The following is a 19,317-nucleotide window of genomic DNA, read 5'->3' as shown; positions in this document are numbered from 1 at the left end:
TAAGCTCTGTAGCAGTTTCTGCTTAACTTAATCTTGGTTCTCTTCCTGCTGGTCCAACTCTCACTTCAATCCACTACTAATTTCTTAATAGCTATGCTCCTCTCCCTGGACTCCCAATTTCCTGAAAACTGATGGCATGGGACTTCAAGCCATTTTCAGAAAGGTGACTGGTATTTTGAGATTATAAATTGGAATATATATATTCACACACATTCTCTTGGTTCTGTTTCTCCGGAGTATCCTAAAAATCTTTCACTGGTTCTGTGAACTTAGCCATGACACTTAATTGCACAGAGACTTTGTTTCCTTGTTTGGAAAATGAGGATGAGAAATTATTTTCTTGGGGTTCATAAGAATTATATGAGGAAACAGTACAGCGTGTGATCCACAGAAAATGTTCACCAAATGGTAGTTATTATTGTCAGACAGAGGCTATGGCATCTGCTATCCTTACCCCAGAGAAACTGACCACCCACACCTTTAAGTATGCTATACTTTCAACTTACCTATACTTGGTCCTCTACCAGTATTCTAGTGTATTCTATGGTATTTCAAATTTTAGACTTTGCACAGATCTTTAGGAGATGTTCTTTTATTTTATCTACACTGTCTTAGTCCTACTGATAATACAAGTTTCCTTTTAATAATATCAATATTTAAAACCTATAAGCATACAGTGCTGTGCTTTTTATGAAGACAAGGGTTATCAGCCCACAGGGAGGTACAAGCTGCATTTGGATCACGTTACTTTGGGAGTGTATGACCTTATTACATAATCTCAGTTATTCAATAATTTAATCTGAGTTAAATTTCAAAGCTACTTAAGGCCACTCTTAATTTCAGACAAATAAATGAGTATCAGTCTCTTTTCAGGGTATCTTTAATCTAACAATGTCTTTCATTTTAGTAATTTTTAATGTTGTGAAGGTTCTACACAGTACAATACAGCAGGAATTTTATTTATCAATGTGTACATATAATGGACATATCCTATGTTTATAAAGATAGATGCACCAGACAGAACGATGAATTCCAGAAGGATATTCCATATGGGCTTTGCAAATTTTGCCATTTTGAAAAATCCTATAAGGCATGACTCGGGTGCAACGAGATTTGAAATTCTATATACCTATCTATCATCTATCATCTATCTATCTAAAAGTTCATGAGGTTTCACTTTTTTTTAAAGATTTTATTCATTTATTTGACACAGTGTGAGAGAGAAAGAGAGAGAGAGAAAGAGAGAGAGAAAGGAGAACACAAGCACACAAGCAGGCAGTGACAGGCAGAGGGGAAGGGAAAGTCAGGTTCCCTGCTGAACAGACAGCCTGATGCCTGACTCAGGGCTCTATCCCAGGACCCTGGGATCAAGACCTGAGCTGAAGACAGTGGCTTAACCAACTGAGCCACCCAGGCACCCCAAGGATTCACTGTTTTATCATAGAGAAAATATTAATGCCATGGGAAGTAGCTTTCCTATGGAATAAATAATATATAACATACCTTGTGAAGAATAACATTTGTGATCATTTCTATTCCACATATAAGAACCTGAATGAATGTCATCACTTTCCCCATATAAATCTGCCTTCACACTGATGATAATGTTTTGCCACTCTTGCCTGCTTCATTCCATCTCTTCCACCCAATCCCTCCCAAAAAGTCATGTTTCGTGTCTTTGGAGACATTTGTGTTCAGTTGTTGGGTGAGAAACAAAAAGAAAACACCTACATTTGATTTGGTTTTATTTAAATGTTATTTCAGCAATAAGAATTCCTATACATCTGAAAGGTGAAATACTCTGCCAACAATTTTATTTACATATATAATTATTTTGATATTAAACGTTCTAAAAAATCATTTATTGACTAATGTGGCTATATTATAAATAGTGAAATTAAAATCATATTCCTTTTATATTACCTTAATTCCATGTAATATTTCATTGAGTAGTTTTATCTGTTTATCTTTGTTCTTCGTTTGGCTTTTCTATTTAAGGGGAACAAAATGATAGCATATTTGACAAAAGTTGGTAATAATTTAACTTACATAGCCACAGCTATTTTAAAAAATATAAACTATTCTCTCTATTTTACATAATATTTTGTTGAAAACATCTTAAAATATTCTTATAATATTATTCTATTGCTAATGTTAAAATTAGTTATAACTAGATATTTTAAAACTTAAAAGAAGCCAGTAGTAGAATATATGCAAGGTTGTATACTTTACAAAATAGTGGAAAATATAATATTTATTTAAATGTAATTTGTTTAAAATTGAATACTAAAATAACATTCATCTTATATTAAAATGTGATAAAATTCCCCAAACTCTATCAATTATTTACATGTATATTTTTTATAAAAGAAGTATCACAGGAATAAAAATAAAGATCTATATATTGTAAGTACATTATCTTGAACGTTAATACTTGTAATTAAAATATATATATTTAAATACTCTTTTTTTGCAAATCCTATGTAGTTACTATATATTTATTCAAATATTTAACTTTTATATTATTTTATACTTATCATTGCTTGGGTATTGCTTCTTAAGGATTTCTTCCAATAATATTGTCACAATTATGTCAAAATAATAAGTATAGCATTTGTATGTCTAGCAAAGTACACATTTACCAGTTAACATCCATAATACTACTTTTGTGATTGAAAGCATATTTTCTTCTTAGCATATTTGTACATAATACTGCAGTCTCTGAAAGTTTTAGGGCACTATATTAAGGTTCCCCAAATGTATTTCTATTCCTAAATATCTGAATTTAAATTATTTAAAATACAGAATTTTTTTTAAGTTAGTTTAACAGTATTTATTATGGGACACCTGGGTGGCTCAGCAGTTGAGTGTCTGCCTTTGGTTCAGGGCATGATCCTAGGGCCCGGGGTTGAGTCCCACATTGGGATCCTTGTATGGAGCCTGCTTTTCCCTCTGTCTGTGTCTCTGCCTTTCTCTCTCTCTGTCTCTCATGAATAAATAAATAAAGGCTTTTTTAAAAAAGTATTTATTATAATCATAAACAAGCTTCTTATTCTAAATACTAGAGTCTTAGAATTCATAATTATTTCATTGTTAATTATTTGGTAATTAATCTGAATTTTTAAAAATCAGAAAAATACAAAAGAAGGTATAAATCCTCATCACTTAAATGTATTAAAGTAACAAGTGAAAAATCTCACTTCCATTCACACCTAATTCTACTCTATAGGTAACTTTTTATTTTATCTTATCTTATCTATCTTATCTTATCTTATCTTTTATCTTATCTTTTATCTTATCTTATGTAGGCTCCACTCTGGGTGTGGGGCTTGAACTCACAACCCTGAGATCAAGGTCTTAGCCGAGACCAACAGCTGGCCGCCTAATTGACTGAGCCACCAAAGTGCCCCAATAGGTAACTATTCTTAAAAGAATGATGCTTTGTCTCTAGATTATTTCTATGTTTATACAAATTCATTTGTATTCATCTCTACCACACCCATGTGCATAGGTATATTCACATTTTAAAAACTGGATTAAGGACATTTATGTACATATATGCATTATATATATATATATATACACACACACACACACACACACACACACAAACATATGTTTATTTTTCCTGTAACATAAGACTGACATAATTCCATGTCAGTACATGGATACTATTACTCTTTGATCCGTTCAAAATAATAAAATAAGTGTGATAGGCAATACATCTGCACTTGCGTAGTTACTTTAACCCATGAAACCATCTGTCTCTCCCTCCACAGCGTGGCTTTTCAGCACAGTGATTCTGTCCTGTGTCTCCATCCCTATAGTACAGTATAATGCACACTGTCTGACACATGCCAGAGGTCAAAAAGTGTACTGATAATAAGATGAATGACTGACTGAATGTAAAGAAAGAATATTAAAATTAATTCAGTTAAGCATTTACTATCTCCTTGCTGTATCCAGTCACTTCTTGCTCACCAGCCCTTGGCCACTCTTCAGATAAAATAAACACATCCTTACCTCCAGGCTGTGCACACACTGTTCCTTTTGCTTGGTAAATCTTTTTCTCAGACATCCACAAGGATTCCTCCCTTACCCTGCTGATGCATCATTTCTTTCCTGCAGAATTTACTGCCCCTGTATGTGAAATGGCACCCTCTGTTACTCTGCATCCTAGCCTAATTTATGTTCCTTCTCATGTAAATTAACACCAGGCGTTATGTTCCTTATTTATTTCTTAATGCTTGTCTCCTCTAATGAAAGCTGGAACTTATCAGTTCTCCTCATTGCTGTACTTTGGCACAGAACAGATGTTCAATCAATATTGGTTGAATGAATGAATGATAAATCTGGATTATTTCCACATGTACAAAATTAACTAGGTTATTGTCAACTCAAGTCAGAAAACTCAGCTTCTGCTTGACACACATATGAGGCAGTGTTTTTCTTACCTTTAGTTTTTTCACTCTAGTTGCAACTAAAGCATTCACTGGTATAACAAATACAAGGACTGCCACCCCTGCTAACACTGCTGGCCCCAGCTCCTGCCAAAGAAGTGATATGGCCATCAGGATTTGAAAAGGGGCTGACCAGAGGAGATTGAGGTTTGCTGTCAAGTCCATGAGCTGCTGGGCATCTGCTGACATCAAGTTAATAACTTCTCCAGTTGAAAATCTCTTTCGAGAAACATTAGATAAAAATAGAGCCTGAAAAAAGAGGCGAAATATTTAAAGAGTCCTGTAGATCATGGAGCATCTTTATAAGTCAAACAATGGTAACTTTTAATATCAATTTTTATATATTTAGGAAAATCTACAAGATTATTTATGTAGTACAATTATGAAATACAGAAACTCTTAAAAATGTTTTTAGATGAAGAAGATGCAATTACTGATCAAAACACAGTTATAAAATCCACCGCATATTGATAAAGAGTAACATTTGGATTCCCAAGCAAATTCATTCTCAAGAACACTGCACAATTTGTTGATTACAAAACTGGGAACAAATGGGATGCCTGGGTAGCTCAGGGGCTCAGCGCCTGCCTTTGGCTCAGGGTGTAATCCTGGAGTCCCAGGATTGAGTCCCAGTCAGGCTTCCTATGGGGAGCCTACTTCTCCCTCTACCTATGTCTCTATCTGTGTGTGTGTGTGTGTGTGTGTGTGTGTGTGTGTGTGTGTGTGTGTGTCTCCTGAATAAATAAATAAAATCTTATTAAAAAATTGCAAAAAAAATCTGTTCTAGATTTCTAGCATTGGGGATCCTCTATATTCATTGGTACCCCTATAATGTTAAACCATCTAAATTTTATCAATAAATATCTAATGAATGTTGATGAACAACAGTACTATGCCTGAAACTAGAAAATTTTAAAATGATACTGTCCTAATTCTCAGGAAGATTATAATTTGGTTGTGGAGTCCACCCCACCACCCACATATACCTCCCACACAGGATGACTGTTAATTATAAAAATAGTTAAGAAAGGCCATGGGAATTTAGAGAGAGAAAAATATTGGAAAGGTTTCTTGGAGCAGATGGAAATACAACTTTTCTTCCAAGGCCCAATTCTTCCTTAATCTGCATGTTATTTTAATATTTGTATATTGAATTCAACAGTCCCAAGTTTAATTATTCGTAATTCTTACTAAGGTTGATGTCAGAAATTCATTTATTTAATTCTTCACCCATTCTAAATTCCCAGTGAAATGCAAAAATAAATTGTAAAAAGTAGTGGAGAATTGGTATGTGTACTAGAAGCCAGGCGAAAGCCTATTCATATGCCAAGAATTTTATTTTTAAGATTCCATTTATTTATTCATGAGAGACACAGAAAGAGAGAGACAGAGACATAGGCAGAGGGAGAAGCAGGCTCCCTGCGGGGAGCCCAATGTGGGACTCAATCTCAGGACCCTGGGATCACGCCCTGAGCCGAAGGCAGATGCCCAACCACCAAACCATCCAGGTGTTCCATGTGCCAAGAATTTTAAGGAATTTCTACTACATTGATTTAAAGAGACCAGATAGAGAGGTGGAGCTAACAGGAGTAAATGAGGTACACGAGGCACTCAAAATAAATTTTTTTCAAGTAATGAATAATGCAAAGCCAAAGAAAAGGCCCATCTGAAAAACAAGTAGTCAGAGCCTTCAGCAAAACTCTTCTAAATATTCCTGAGCTTAAAGCAAGAGGGCTTCATGCATGTGGGGAGGCCACGGACCCACCAGACACACTGCACAGCCCTGGAGGTTCAGGAGGTGCCAGGATCCCCCTAAGCTCTATGGCTACTACAATGTTCAATTCTCATTTACATTTCTATACAGTAAATTGGAAATGTTTCTGTTAATGACTAGTAAGGGGGACTGTTGTGCTGATAAAACAGAATGTCCACTACCGCCACAAGAGAAAAAAGAAAGGAGAAACATTAGATAAAAATAGAGCCTGAAAAAAGAGGCGAAATATTTAGTCACTGCGACAGTTAAGCTTTAGCCATGTCTCCTCCAAAACCAGCTCCTAACCTCCTCCTGATTCATTACTGACCACCTGATGTGGCCAAGTGAAACAATGGAAATTGAACCACCATAACTCTCATGTCATTAAGTCTCTAACACTTCTTCAGATAGGTCCATTGATCTCTAATAGAATCTACCAGCAACTTATAAATAAATATATTTTCTCTCATACTTCTAGAAGGGAAAGTTAAATGGTATTAGTATTTATGAAAATACTAGCAGATTGAACAGATAAAAGTAGCTAAATTATCCAAGGAATCAAATGAATGACCTCTTATTGGAAAAAAACATATCACAAGAAACATGAGAAATATATGAATAATGCTTTGTAACCTAAAGTGAAAGAACATGATATCCATTACAAGTGAGAAAGAAGAGAAAAATGAGTTCAAATTGAAAACACAACTGTCAAATTTTTTAAAAATATAATGCAGGCACCAAAAGTCCAAATGCATATTACAACAAATGGAGTTCTTAAACTATTAAGTAGATGTGTTCAAAACTGTTTCCCAGAAATTAGAGAAAACATATTTTGAAAAATGAAATGATTTTTTAAAAAGATTAAAGTCATGGAGAAGTTTCAGGAGATCACACACACAAGACATGAATATATACATAAGAATGTATATATTATATAAACATATTATGATGATATAAATATTAATATATTTACATTTATATTTCTTTATAAATTCAGAATAACAAATAACACGACTTCCAGAGTGGAATGACAGCTACTGGGGTCCAGGGCCAGCTACTCTATTTCACAACTCTTTTATAATGGGTAAGTTACTCAATTGTTCTGATTTGAAAGTTTCCTTGTATTTTTCAATATATATGTGAGCATTATATCTACAGCTACGTCTATATCTACAACTGATTGTATATCTATATCTATGCACAAAATAGTACTTTTCTTCAAAATACTGCTTAAAACAGAGAGCAACAGATATATATATGTTAATATGTATTTATTATATATGTGTATTATATACATAATATACACATAAAACATAACACAATTACTTTACAAGTGAAGAATAAGAAGAAATAAAGAAAAACAGAAGAAAATCTCTTTGAATGACAGAAAGATTTCAAACCAAAAGCAGTCAAGAAATACCAATCTAATTAGAAAATAGTATCCCTTCTCTTACCCTGGTGAAATTTGTAAATTCTATAATGTTAAAATTATCCTTAAAAAGAAATACTTATGGGGTCCCTGGGTGGCTCAGTTGGTTAAGTGTCTGCCTTCAGCTCAGGTCATGAACTTGGGGTCCTGTGATGGAGCCAGGCATGGGCTTTCTGTTCAGGAGGAGTTTGCTCCTCCTTCTCCCTCTGCCCCTTCTTGCCCCTCACTTGTGTGCTCTCTCCCTCTCTCTCTAATAAATAAAATTGTTTTTAAAAATTAAAAAAATAAAAAGAAATACATGCACCCAAGCACAGAAAAATCAATCCTAAAATCCTAAAATGGTGGAATAAGAAGTAGAGGTTGGCAGCAGCTTTACCTATCATATCTACTGTCAAAAGACAATGTTGCAATGGTTTTAAAGAATGTGTGGAAAAGGTACTTTGATATATATTAAATGAACCATATACATTATGAGTGAAGATGGTAAGCAAGGTGGAAAGCAAAATAGGGAAAAAATGACAATAGTGGGAGAAAAGTGTAATATTTATATGAAAGTTTCCACTATGAATTTAAACTTATGTTTATATGTAAAAATAAATGTACTTAAAAACAAAAGCAAACAAATTAAATATAAAAAAAATCATATAACAATGTGTTTTCTCAATACATTTGGTCATGATATACTATGAAGTAAATAAGAGATTACAAAATAGTGTATTGCAAATATGTAAGTATGCATGCAAAATAAATGTTAAGGGAAAATTAAGGTTATCTTTGCAGTCTAGACTTATGAATGGTTGTCATTTTCTCTTTCCTATTTTATGCATTACACATATTTTCTTCAATATACAAAAGAAAAGTTTCTTCAAAAACTAATTGCTTTCAAAATATTAAGGAAAGTATTAAAGGGCATTATATAATTGGCTGTTGTTCTGGCTGGCATTTTTAACATCCGAGCACTGATTTCTCTTTCAATATTTTTCTGCCAAATAAACTTTTACATTTCTGTAAGGGACAAAAATCACAAGCCATGAAGGGGAATTTAGTTACTGCTTATTGCTAAATTATACAATCTAAACTCCCTCTTTGTTATATGAAACAATTTGGAAGAATACTGCAATATGACAACAAAATTATACCGGATGATGCAACATGTTCTAGAATTGTCTGGTAAAAAGTACCTAAAGAGATAAAAGAGAGAGGGCAGCCTGGGTGGCTCAGTGGTTTAATGCTGCCTTCGGCCCAGGGTGTGATCCTGGGAACCTAGGATCAAGTCCCACATCAGGATCCCTGCGTGGAGCCTGCTTCTCCCTCTGTCTGTGTCTTTGCCTCTCTCTCTCTCTCTGTCTCTCATGAATAAATAAAATAAAATCTTAAAAAAAAAAGAGATAAAAGAGAGAAAGCCAGAATGAGATAAAAAGAGAAAACCCCAACTGTAAAATCTAAAACCATATAAAAAGTTGGGAGTTTATAAATGCTCTTCAATAAAAATGAAAATTAACCCATTTTTAATTAACTATTGTAATCATAATCACTTCCACAAAACTCTGTTATTTTAAAATTCCATCCAAGTTTGAGATTTCTTTTCTACAATATTTTCTTTACCTAGTCTCCCTCTCTCTCTCTCTCTCTCTCTCTCACACACACACACACAGCACAACTATGTGACATCACTTTTTGAGACTTCATTAATTTCGTTTAGTGAATTATACCCTAACAAGGTCCAGATGAACCAGTTAGGGCTCCAGCCTCAAAAACCTCTCTTATTGACTAGAAATATCTTGATTATCCCTGAACTGAATTCATTAATATCTCATTTTATCAACTGATGATGAAATTTGTTTGCAATTTCACATTCCCCCTCTTATATATTTGTTCCTGTCTAGACTCATTGCCATGCTCTTGGTTCATATCTTTATTTCCTGAACTATTGAAATAGTTCTAAGGTACTCCTTATTTCCAACTCTATTTTCATTACTTTCTCCTGATCATCTACCTGCCTATGGCCCAAATAAGTCCCAATTTCCTCGAGAACTAAAGTACATTTTTACAATGTATCTTTCAAGTTTCTGAAAACAGAGTTGCAATCTATTCTGTTTTACCATCCTCTCTCTCCCCACCATAAGATATTATCTTCAGCTAAATTAATCTACTCATCATTTTCTGAGCAAGCCATGTATTCAACTGTATATTCCCTCGCACAATATATTTCCAACAGTAGAATCTTTGCCTCATGCAATTCATCCTTCAAACCTAAATCATGCAATATTAATCATGACATTTTTCCTGACCATCCTAGCTCTAAGTCATAGAAGTCACATAATTTAGAGCTGGAAGAGCCCTAAAAATTCCTAACCCAGTGATTCTAAACCAATAGTTACTATACTTCTAGAGAGATATTGTATACCCAAAGGTGGACCCTCATAACATTTATAAGAACTTATTCTTCTTCAGTTCATCCGTATGCAAAAAAAAGTATGCCAGTATTCTCTTTCTGACTCTAAGTGCAGGATTTTGATTCTGCTTTTCCTCTTCTTAACCACACTTAGGTGTCTTTATTTTTTTAAAATGCACTTTTATCAATTTTCTTGCATTTTATATTTATCACAATTAAGATAAGAAAATTTTTAAACTACAAATATGGACAGTTTAGATATTGAACTACTGTCCAGTAATGGCCGCCACTAGCTACGTGTTATTAAATTTAATTAAACTTAAAAATTCACTTCCTTAATCTTACTAGCCACAATTCAAAGGCTCAATAGTCATATGTGACTACTGGCTGCCAAACTGGATAATGTGGATATAGCACTTTCGTTTAGTTTAAAAAAAAAAAAAATGTTTTTAGGGCAGCCGGTGGCTCAGTAGTTTAGCGCCACCTTCAGCCCATGGCGTCATCCTGGAGACCCGAGATCAATCCCATGTCAGGCTCCCTGCATGGAGCCTGCTTCTCCCTCTGCCTGTGTCTCTGACTCTCTCTCTGTGTCTCTCATGAATAAATAAATACAATCTTTAAAAAAAAATTTTTTTTAGAAATGAGGAAGTTTTTATTTTCTTTTATTTCATTTTACTTTATTTCTTTTTTTTTTCAGATACTTTATATCCTCATATTATTCCTTCAACATAAAACATTTCTTTGGTCTCAAACTCAAATCTGTTTTCTCTGTGGGCACTCCATGCTTCAAATGTCTCCTGCCCCCCCCCCTTTGTTTTTAAAGAAAATGAGATACATTTAATTGACATATTATGAGTTTCAGGTGTTTTAACAAAATGTTCAATATTTGTATATATTGCAAAATGATCACCACAAGTCTAGTTAACAACCATCACCCCACACAGTTATAAAATTTTTATTTATTGTGATTAAAACGTTTAAGATCTACTCTCTCAGCAGCTTTCAAATACACAATATGGTATTATTAACTATAGTCACCATGCTGCAATATATCCTCATGACATTTATTTTTTAACTAGAAGTTTTGTACCTTCTGATCACCTTTATCCATTTTTAAAATCACAAAGATTCTACTGGACATTGTTTGGTGAAGGAATGCCCTAGACTGCCCACATGAAACCCAGCACTAATTGACACTGCTTTTGAAGCATATCCCATGTCTTAGTCCTCAAGAATTGTCAGGGAGGGGACGCCTGGGTGACTCCGTGGTTGAGTGTCTGCCTTCAGCTCAGGTCATGATCCCTGGTTCCGGGATAGAGTTGCAAGAGCCTGCTTCTCTCCCTGCCTATGTCTCTGCCTCTCCTCTCTGCATCTCTCATGAATAAATAAATAAATCTTTAAAAAAAAAAAAAAAGAATTGTCATAGAGCCTGGATCTGTGAGCTAAGCTTTGAAACTCATGAACTCAAAGTTATCAAGTGGAATGAGGCCCATGTTTTCCCCACGAATCTTAAAAATTATATTCGTGAACTTTATTCCAAAAATTATATTCGTGAACTTTATTAGCAGTAACCATGTGGGTGGACAGAGAACAGGAAGTCCTACCATCTCTGCTCCTCACCATGAAAAGGGTCTGAGACCATGTTTACCCCACTCTAATAACAAATCTCTGATGCAGTAGAGCCAATGTCAGATTTATATGGGTCATCTGGTGCCACTATGAGAGCCATTTTGATATTGAAGGTACCTAAATATGGTTTAAAAAAATCAGAATCCTATCACTTGTAAAGATAATAGAAATCTAAATATCCTAATTAGTCCCATGGAGAGAGATTCTCTCCAGAAAGCAGATGTAGGATAGGAGACTCAGAAGAAAGGCAGCCTTATATCAGTGCCATCTGCACATGCTATCTCAGTGCATCAACATGGGTTATAACAATGCAGGTTATGTTTTCTACTGCTTGTTTGATGGATTTGGCATTAAATCGTAATCCATACAACAAGATCTACTGAGCTGGCTTGATTGCTGTATTCCTTTGATCCTGAGTGCTCTTCATTCTTAATCTCTCTAAGGAATCTATGGTTTCATCCCGTAGTCAGTGTTACCTCTTCCATTACTATCTCTGGGATATCTTTGCCCTTGTAATAGACTCACCCACAATGCTTGATTTTCTTCTTTTTGTTTGATCACTTGTTCTAATTTCTACTGCAGTCCACTCTTTTATATTTGTAACTCCATCCAAATCCTATACCCAAACTCCAATGCTTTAATCACTGAATGAAATCTTATTCCATATGGACTGTATATCAAAAACAAGTGTTAATATTTAAACTGATTCCTAGACTCTTTGATATCCTTCCTCTATGTTAGGATTTCTCAGAATTTACAGTCTCTAGAATTATAACTGTAGCAGTATGCCCCTGCATTTGGGTTAATACCACTCCACACACCCATTTTGGCCCAATAAGGCCAAAGGGCCTGTAAGTTTCATGCTGAGCTCAGCCCAAATTATAATTCTTCCTTCCACTATACAAATTCTACACCTTTCCCAAAGATAAGTTAAAGGCTTCCTTTTTTTTTTTTTTTAAGATTTTATTTATTTATTCATAGAGATGCAGGGAGAGAAAGAGAGGCAGAGACACAGGCAGAGGGAGAAGCAGGCTCCATGCAGGGAGCCCGACGCGGGACTCTATCCCAGGTCCCCAGGATCACGCCCTGGGCTGCAGGCGGCGCTAAACCGCTGCGCAACCGGGGCTGCCCTAAAGGCTTCCTTTCTATGTGAAACCTTCTTTAACTGCACACAATCATTGTAGATTTCCTGCTCACCTGACTTCTCAGAAAAACCTATATTTAGGGGCACCTGGGTGGCTTAGTGGTTGAGCGTCTCTCTTTGGCTCAGGTCATGACCCTGGGGTCCTGGGATCAGGTCCCATATCAGGATCCTCGTGGGGAGCCTGCTTCTTCCTCTGCCTATGTGACTGTGTCTCTCATGAATAAACAAAATCTAAAAAAAAAAAAATCCCTGCATTTAGCTCCCACACATTTATTATGTATGCTAATAATTCCCCCTAATTTCTTGAAGGCAGTGGTTCATTTACTCACTTTCTCAGTCATCCAAATTTTATAAAAATGTATAAAAGCCATTCTCCCAGATGACAAAGGTACAACAGGTAAATAGGTTTCTATCCAAATTTTAAAGAGTCCACAATTGGGATTCCTGGGTGGTGCAGCGGTTTAGCGCCTGCCTTTGGCCCAGGGCGCGATCCTGGAGACCCGGGATCGAATCCCACATCGGGCTCTCGGTGCATGGAGCCTGCTTCTCCCTCTGCCTATGTCTCTGCCTCTCTCTCTCTCTGTGTGACTATCATAAATAAATAAAAATTAAAAATAAATAAAATAAAATAAAGAGTCCACAATTTATAGAAAACTATAGAGTAAGAATGCAAAATGCACTTGATTGAACAACTCCGGTGATAACTATGGGAAGAAAGAAACTCTTTAATTGTTTATGATGATAATGTAAATAAAAGGCTCTGGATGGTAAAGAGGTGGTATTTAAAATTGCATTTTCAAGAGAGAACAAATTATACTTCAGCATTATCACAGGTATAAGCATCAGCCAGGTTTTGGAGGGTAGGTGGGTACAGAGGCAGGAGTTAGAATGAAAGAGAAGCAGATAATGATGGTTTAAAGAAAGATGGCTTTGTTGCATGAAAAAGTAGAGAAAAGCAAACAGAGGAAGAAGAAAAAAGTAGTATGCAGAATGAAAATATCATGAAAAGAAGAAACTTCAATGGTACATACACACAGATAATGACGAACACATTACATTCGTTGTCATTCACTTGGTGAGGAGGATTTCAGTGATACAACAGTGGACAGAAACCATCATTTAGTTTCAAGGATTAGGGCTCACTGGAAGTTGCAGGGACTGTAAGAACTATAGAGAGTCCTACAGAGAAATGAATACAACCAATATGGATGAGTCAAAGTTCTTTTAAAGTAAAACAAATGTACATTCAAAGGGCACCCTAGGAACCTTTTAACATACTCTCCTATATTTTAGAGTATACAAGGAAAGAATCCATTTAGAAATTGGGAATTCCTTAATTTTTTACCTTTTTGTAGATGAGTCCCATTATGGCTGTCTTAATTTTTGCTGAAGTGAGCATGTTAAAACGTTGGTATTGCTGAAGGATCAAGGTTTGCAAAAAGACTACAACAAAAAGTGCCAAAGCATAACCATAGCCACTCCATCCAAAATCTGCGCGATGTTCACAGAAAATGATCATTTGCCTGAATGTCATATAAAAATTGAGAAAGGGGAAGAAACGTTAAGCATCTCAAGTAGATAAATGCTTATAAGCGTGAAGTGTTGTCAAAATGTTACATACACCTATATTTTTTTTACCCACTCTTTGCTCTTCTTGCTCAATTTGGCCTCTTTTCCCCCCTTTATTTTTAATTCAAAAATTATATAATAAATAGAAGCAACAGTTATTTTCAAAGGCTTTGGAGTACAAGGTTAATTTTTCACCAACCAACTGTTCTGATCTAACTTCATCATACAAGTTGAGACACAAAGACATTTAAAGCTTCTTTTTTATAATAATCATGCATTTTGTTAAACATAAGGAAACATGACAATTAGAATATAAGTAGTGAATCTCTCAGAATGGCACACAGTTTTTTTCAAAGGCCAGAATTATATTTCACTTTTTAAAACTTTTTTAAAAATAGATTTTACTTATTTATTCATGAGAGACAGAGAGAGAGAGGCAGAGACATACGCAGAGTGAGAAGCAGGCTCCCTCCAGGGAGCCTGATGTGGGACTCGATTCCAGGACCCGGGAATCATGACCTGAGCCAAAGGCAAATGCTCAACCACTGAGCCACCCAGGCATCCCACCTTTTGTTACTTTTATCCATAACCAGTTTCTGTCTACTCTATTTTCCTTTATTTCCTCTTACGTTTGGTGACAGCACGGTCATGATGATTAGGGTTAAGGCTGGGGTACAGCTAAACAATGAGGATGGTTCTAATCATAACTCTTTTGGTTGCTTATTGTCCTTCAATTGTAAACACTGGTTAAAACTCCAAATGCCTCATGTCATTGTTAATAACATTATATAGGTGTTCTCAACCTTTTTTAAACGTGTCTGTGTGACTAATAACAGTAAGAATTTAAAAAGACTACCTATACTCTAAATCATGGTGAAAACAACTTGGACATATTCTCTCAGATACTACAGATTAATATATCATTTATTTTGCTGGCTCAATTCTTGGGTTTATTTAGGTAGGTATATTATTAGGCAATAATTAGGTATATTACTGTATAAGGTAAAAAGTATAATATTAGATGTTTTAGAAATGTACTTTTTTTTTTTAACTCTGAGTTCTGGAGATGCAGAAATGTGTTTTGTCATTGTAAATAGCCATTTTGAATTAACTTAAGGTAATAACCAGAAGGAACCCACGTGTAATTAAGTCAGACTATACTTACATTTTTTTTTAAGAACATTGACTTTAAAACTCATTCTTTATGTGAGTTTACATTTTTAAAGTTTACATTTTTAAAAAATAAAAAATTGTCTAAGTCTTGATTTATTTTATTGGCAGCTTGGACAACTTATGAGTGAAAAAATTAAAAGCAATTGGTGTTTCCCGAATTGCTTTATAAACCAAGTACTTCAAAATATTCACATTATTAAAATTGTACTTTGGAATCAAATATATACCAGTGTTTCTAAAATTATTATTACAACCTCTAGTCATTGAAAATTATTTAGAGCAATGTGTATTCTCAATGACACTACTAAATGATGCCACATCCCACCTAGATAAAATAACAGGAAGTTCTGTATTTCTTAGTGGATCTCTATTAGATGCCATCCATTGAGACAACTAATTATTTTTATAAGAAAAACTAACTAAATATCTTCTTGGTCTACCAATTAAATTTCCCTAAAAAGGTGCACTGTTCTTCTTATTGTGGATGTAGCTACAAACTAAAGTTTCTTCCTTTCTCATAAAATCAAACAAAAAAAAATTATCAATAGGTACCATAGTGGCTCTACACATATAAATCAGGAAGTATTAAAATTAATCTGTGATCAAGGCATGATGAAGACCATAAAACCAAACACATCATATCAGATATGAATATTCATTTTCTTGTTTGACTAATATTATAATAAAACTCATAGGTGGACAAAGAATAAGCACAATCAACAAGAAACATATTTATTCTAATACTAAGTTAATGAAAGTATCATTTTTATATGTTGATTATTACACATATGAGTCTTGATAACATGACAATGTATTCTCATCCTTAAGGATAGTACTCTCGAGTAATTTCCCTTATCGAAAGAAAAAAATATACGTCTCAAAATTAGCTTATAAAATTAGCTCCCCCAGGCTCAGTTATGATCATACAAACTCAGAAATATTTTTGTATTTCAAGTTTTTGTTTAAATTCTAGTTAGTTGGGATCCCTGGGTGGCTCAGTGGTTTGGCGCCTGCCTTCGTCCCACAGTGATCCTGGGGTCCCAGGATCCAGTCCCGTGTCGGGGTCCCTGCGTGGAGCCTCCTTCTCCCTCTGCCTGTGTCTCTACCTCTCTCTCTCTCTGTTTCTCATGAATGAATGGATAAAATGTTTTTTAAAAACTAAATAAATAAATTCCAGTTAGTTAACATATAGTTAAACCCTTAAAATTCTTTCTGATCATTTAGTCCTTGGTGTAGAAACATTAAGGCTATTCAATTACTCTAGAAGGAGAATCTCTTTAAAAAGTGTGACTTTGGATAAGCCAGTCATAATTCAGTATTCCATTCAGGAAATGTATTTGAGTTCTATGTTCAGTCCTGTACTAGGCAGTAAGCACACAGAAATTGAGTAATACAGAATCCTGTGTACCATGAGGAGCTCATAGTCTAGGCAGGGAGAAAAATACAATAACAATTCATTTCAATGGGATATTGATATTACTATTTTGCCAGTATAGTCAAGCTAATGTGTTACAAAAGTATGCCACAAAATTAGAGACCGTTCCTTACCCTAGAGGCAAGGCAGGGACACTGAATTGCCATGACCTACAGCTATTTTAGGAAACAGTGGCCACATTGAGATTCTAGAATGAGTTTTTTGAGCAGTAGTCATTGAAAACTAGGAATCAGGACATGACTAAAAATGGCTGGAAATCTCTAGCTACTCCTCCCACTCAGAAGTTAAACCTAACTACTCTCTCTTCCACTTGCATCTGGGCTTATTTAGGGACTTGTTGACCAAAATAATGTGGCAGATCTGATTTTTGGGGCTGCCAAGCCTAGGTCATAAAAAGACTTGTCTGAGCCTCTTGGCATGTTCACTCTGAAAAAATCCAGCTGCTATGTAGGAAGTTCAATTGCTCTGAGACTTTTGTGCTCAAGCTAACCATTTGGAGAGTCTTGAAGAGAGAGACAGACAGACAGAGATGGATATCCGGCCATCTCCAGCCATCTTAGCCCAGGCATCAGTATGTAAGTGAAGAAGCCATCCTGGACATTCCAGTACCAGCACACATAAAAAAGAACCAAGGTAACCCAGCCAAGAGCCAAACCAAGGCTCCAAACATATGTCTCTATTTGAGCTTCTACAGCTGTCGACAGCCATTCGAGCTACTCAGCTAAAGCCTCCATCATGGTGGATCAAAGAAAATCCACCACTCTCTGAAGTTCAGATCCACAAATCATGCTTTGTTGCTGTAGCTTAGTGGTTATCAAGTTTTCCTCACAGACATTTGTGAATATAATAAAATTATCATTGTTTTATGCTACTAAAATTCTATATGTTTAATACTATAGCAATACATCACCAGAAGAGGGCAGGAGAGGAAGATGCTGGTCAATATTTCTGAGAGAGAGATTTCTGACCATAGATGAGATAACTCTAGGGCAACTCCTTAAAAATAGCTGTTATATACAAAGGTGAGAAGCAGAAGCAGGAGAAGAAGAGGTGTGTTATCTTGTCTGTGGAGAGTTTCGGTTGACTCCAGGTTTATGTAGACAATCAATCACAATCTTTCTAGATTCTTTAGATGGATGCCAGGGATCCCCAAGGCCACTTCCTAGTTAAATGATTCATTTGAAGGACTTATAACAGTCAGCATCTAGTCATACTAGGACTATGATTTATTATGTTGAAAAGAGACCCAAAAAATCAGCAAAGAGAAAAGGTACATGGGCTAAAGTCCAGAAGAAAACAGACACAAGCTTCCAAAAGTCCTTTCTCAGTAGTGTCAAATAAAACACATTTAATTACCCCAGCAACTAGTTGTGGCAACATATATGAAATATTGTCTACCAGACAAGCTCATTGGGGATTCAGTATACAAGGCACCCTCTTCCTAACACATGCCCAAATTCCAAACTTCTAGAAGGAAAGTAGGTATTCAGCATGAATCATATTGATCATTAAGTAGTTTGGACATACTAAACCACTCTTAACAGTTAGGGCACCAGGAACCTTCCTGAAATGCAAGTTCCAGTTGCCAGTCAAAAGTCACTCCTATAAGCTGCCCAAAGGACAACAGTCAGTTAATTCACTCCTTCCTGCAAAAGGGCTAATACGTATTTCAAATTTAGCAAGTCCAAAAAGGACACCCCACTTCCTACCCTACTCTTTCCTGAGCTTTTATATCTCAGTAAATGGTGCCTCATTTACCTTGTGACTTCAACAAAAAAAAAAAAAAAAAAACCTCTGAAGGCATCCTTGATTCCTCTCCTCTCTTAACCTATATTCAATCCACCATTACGTTATGCTGACTCTACCTTTATTTTTTTTAAGATTTTATTTGTTTGACAGAGAGCACAAGCAGGGGGAGCAGCAGGCAGAGAGGAAGAAGCAGGCTACCCATGAAGCAAGGAGCCCAATGTGGGCCTTGATCCTAGGACCCTGGGATCATGACCTGAGCCAAAGGCAGATGCTTAACCAGTTGAATCACCCAGGCATCCATTAAAATATACCAGAATCTGACCACTTGTTATTACCTTCATTGCTACAACTTAGTTGAAACCACATTGACTTTTACTTGGATTATCTCAGTCTTCCAACTGGTAATACTTCTACTTTTGCTTCTCTTTACATTATTTTCCACAAAGTATCAGAGTGATCCCTATAAAACTTAAGTCTAATCATACCAATTCCTGCTCAAAAATCTTCCAAAGTTTTCCCTTCTAACAGAATAAAAGCCAGTATCACCATCATATTCTAGAAGGCCCTTTAAAATCTTTTTC

At 35.4% G+C, this 19,317-nt stretch overlaps 1 protein-coding gene across 5 annotated transcripts in view; it reads right to left on the bottom strand.

Moving 5' to 3' along the window:
- The window catches only part of LOC140621471 (multidrug resistance-associated protein 1-like), an 86,953-nt gene that overhangs the window by 52,988 nt on the left and 14,648 nt on the right, over positions 1–19,317 (bottom strand). For 4 of the 5 annotated variants that reach the window (XM_072806552.1, XM_072806553.1, XM_072806557.1 and 1 more), the window contains exons 5-7: positions 14,156–14,333; positions 4,455–4,709; positions 1,924–1,989 (exon numbers count right to left, since the gene is read on the bottom strand). In XM_072806552.1, coding sequence (XP_072662653.1) covers positions 1,924–1,989; positions 4,455–4,709; positions 14,156–14,333 — 499 coding nt within the window. The remainder of the gene's footprint in view (positions 1–1,923; positions 1,990–4,454; positions 4,710–14,155; positions 14,334–19,317) is intronic. The other variant, XM_072806554.1, reaches the window with a different exon arrangement.

Source organism: Canis lupus, chromosome 30 (assembly GCF_048164855.1).
Source record: "Canis lupus baileyi chromosome 30, mCanLup2.hap1, whole genome shotgun sequence".
Lineage (NCBI taxonomy): Eukaryota > Metazoa > Chordata > Mammalia > Carnivora > Canidae > Canis > Canis lupus.
This window is presented reverse-complemented; position numbering and strand designations above follow the sequence as displayed.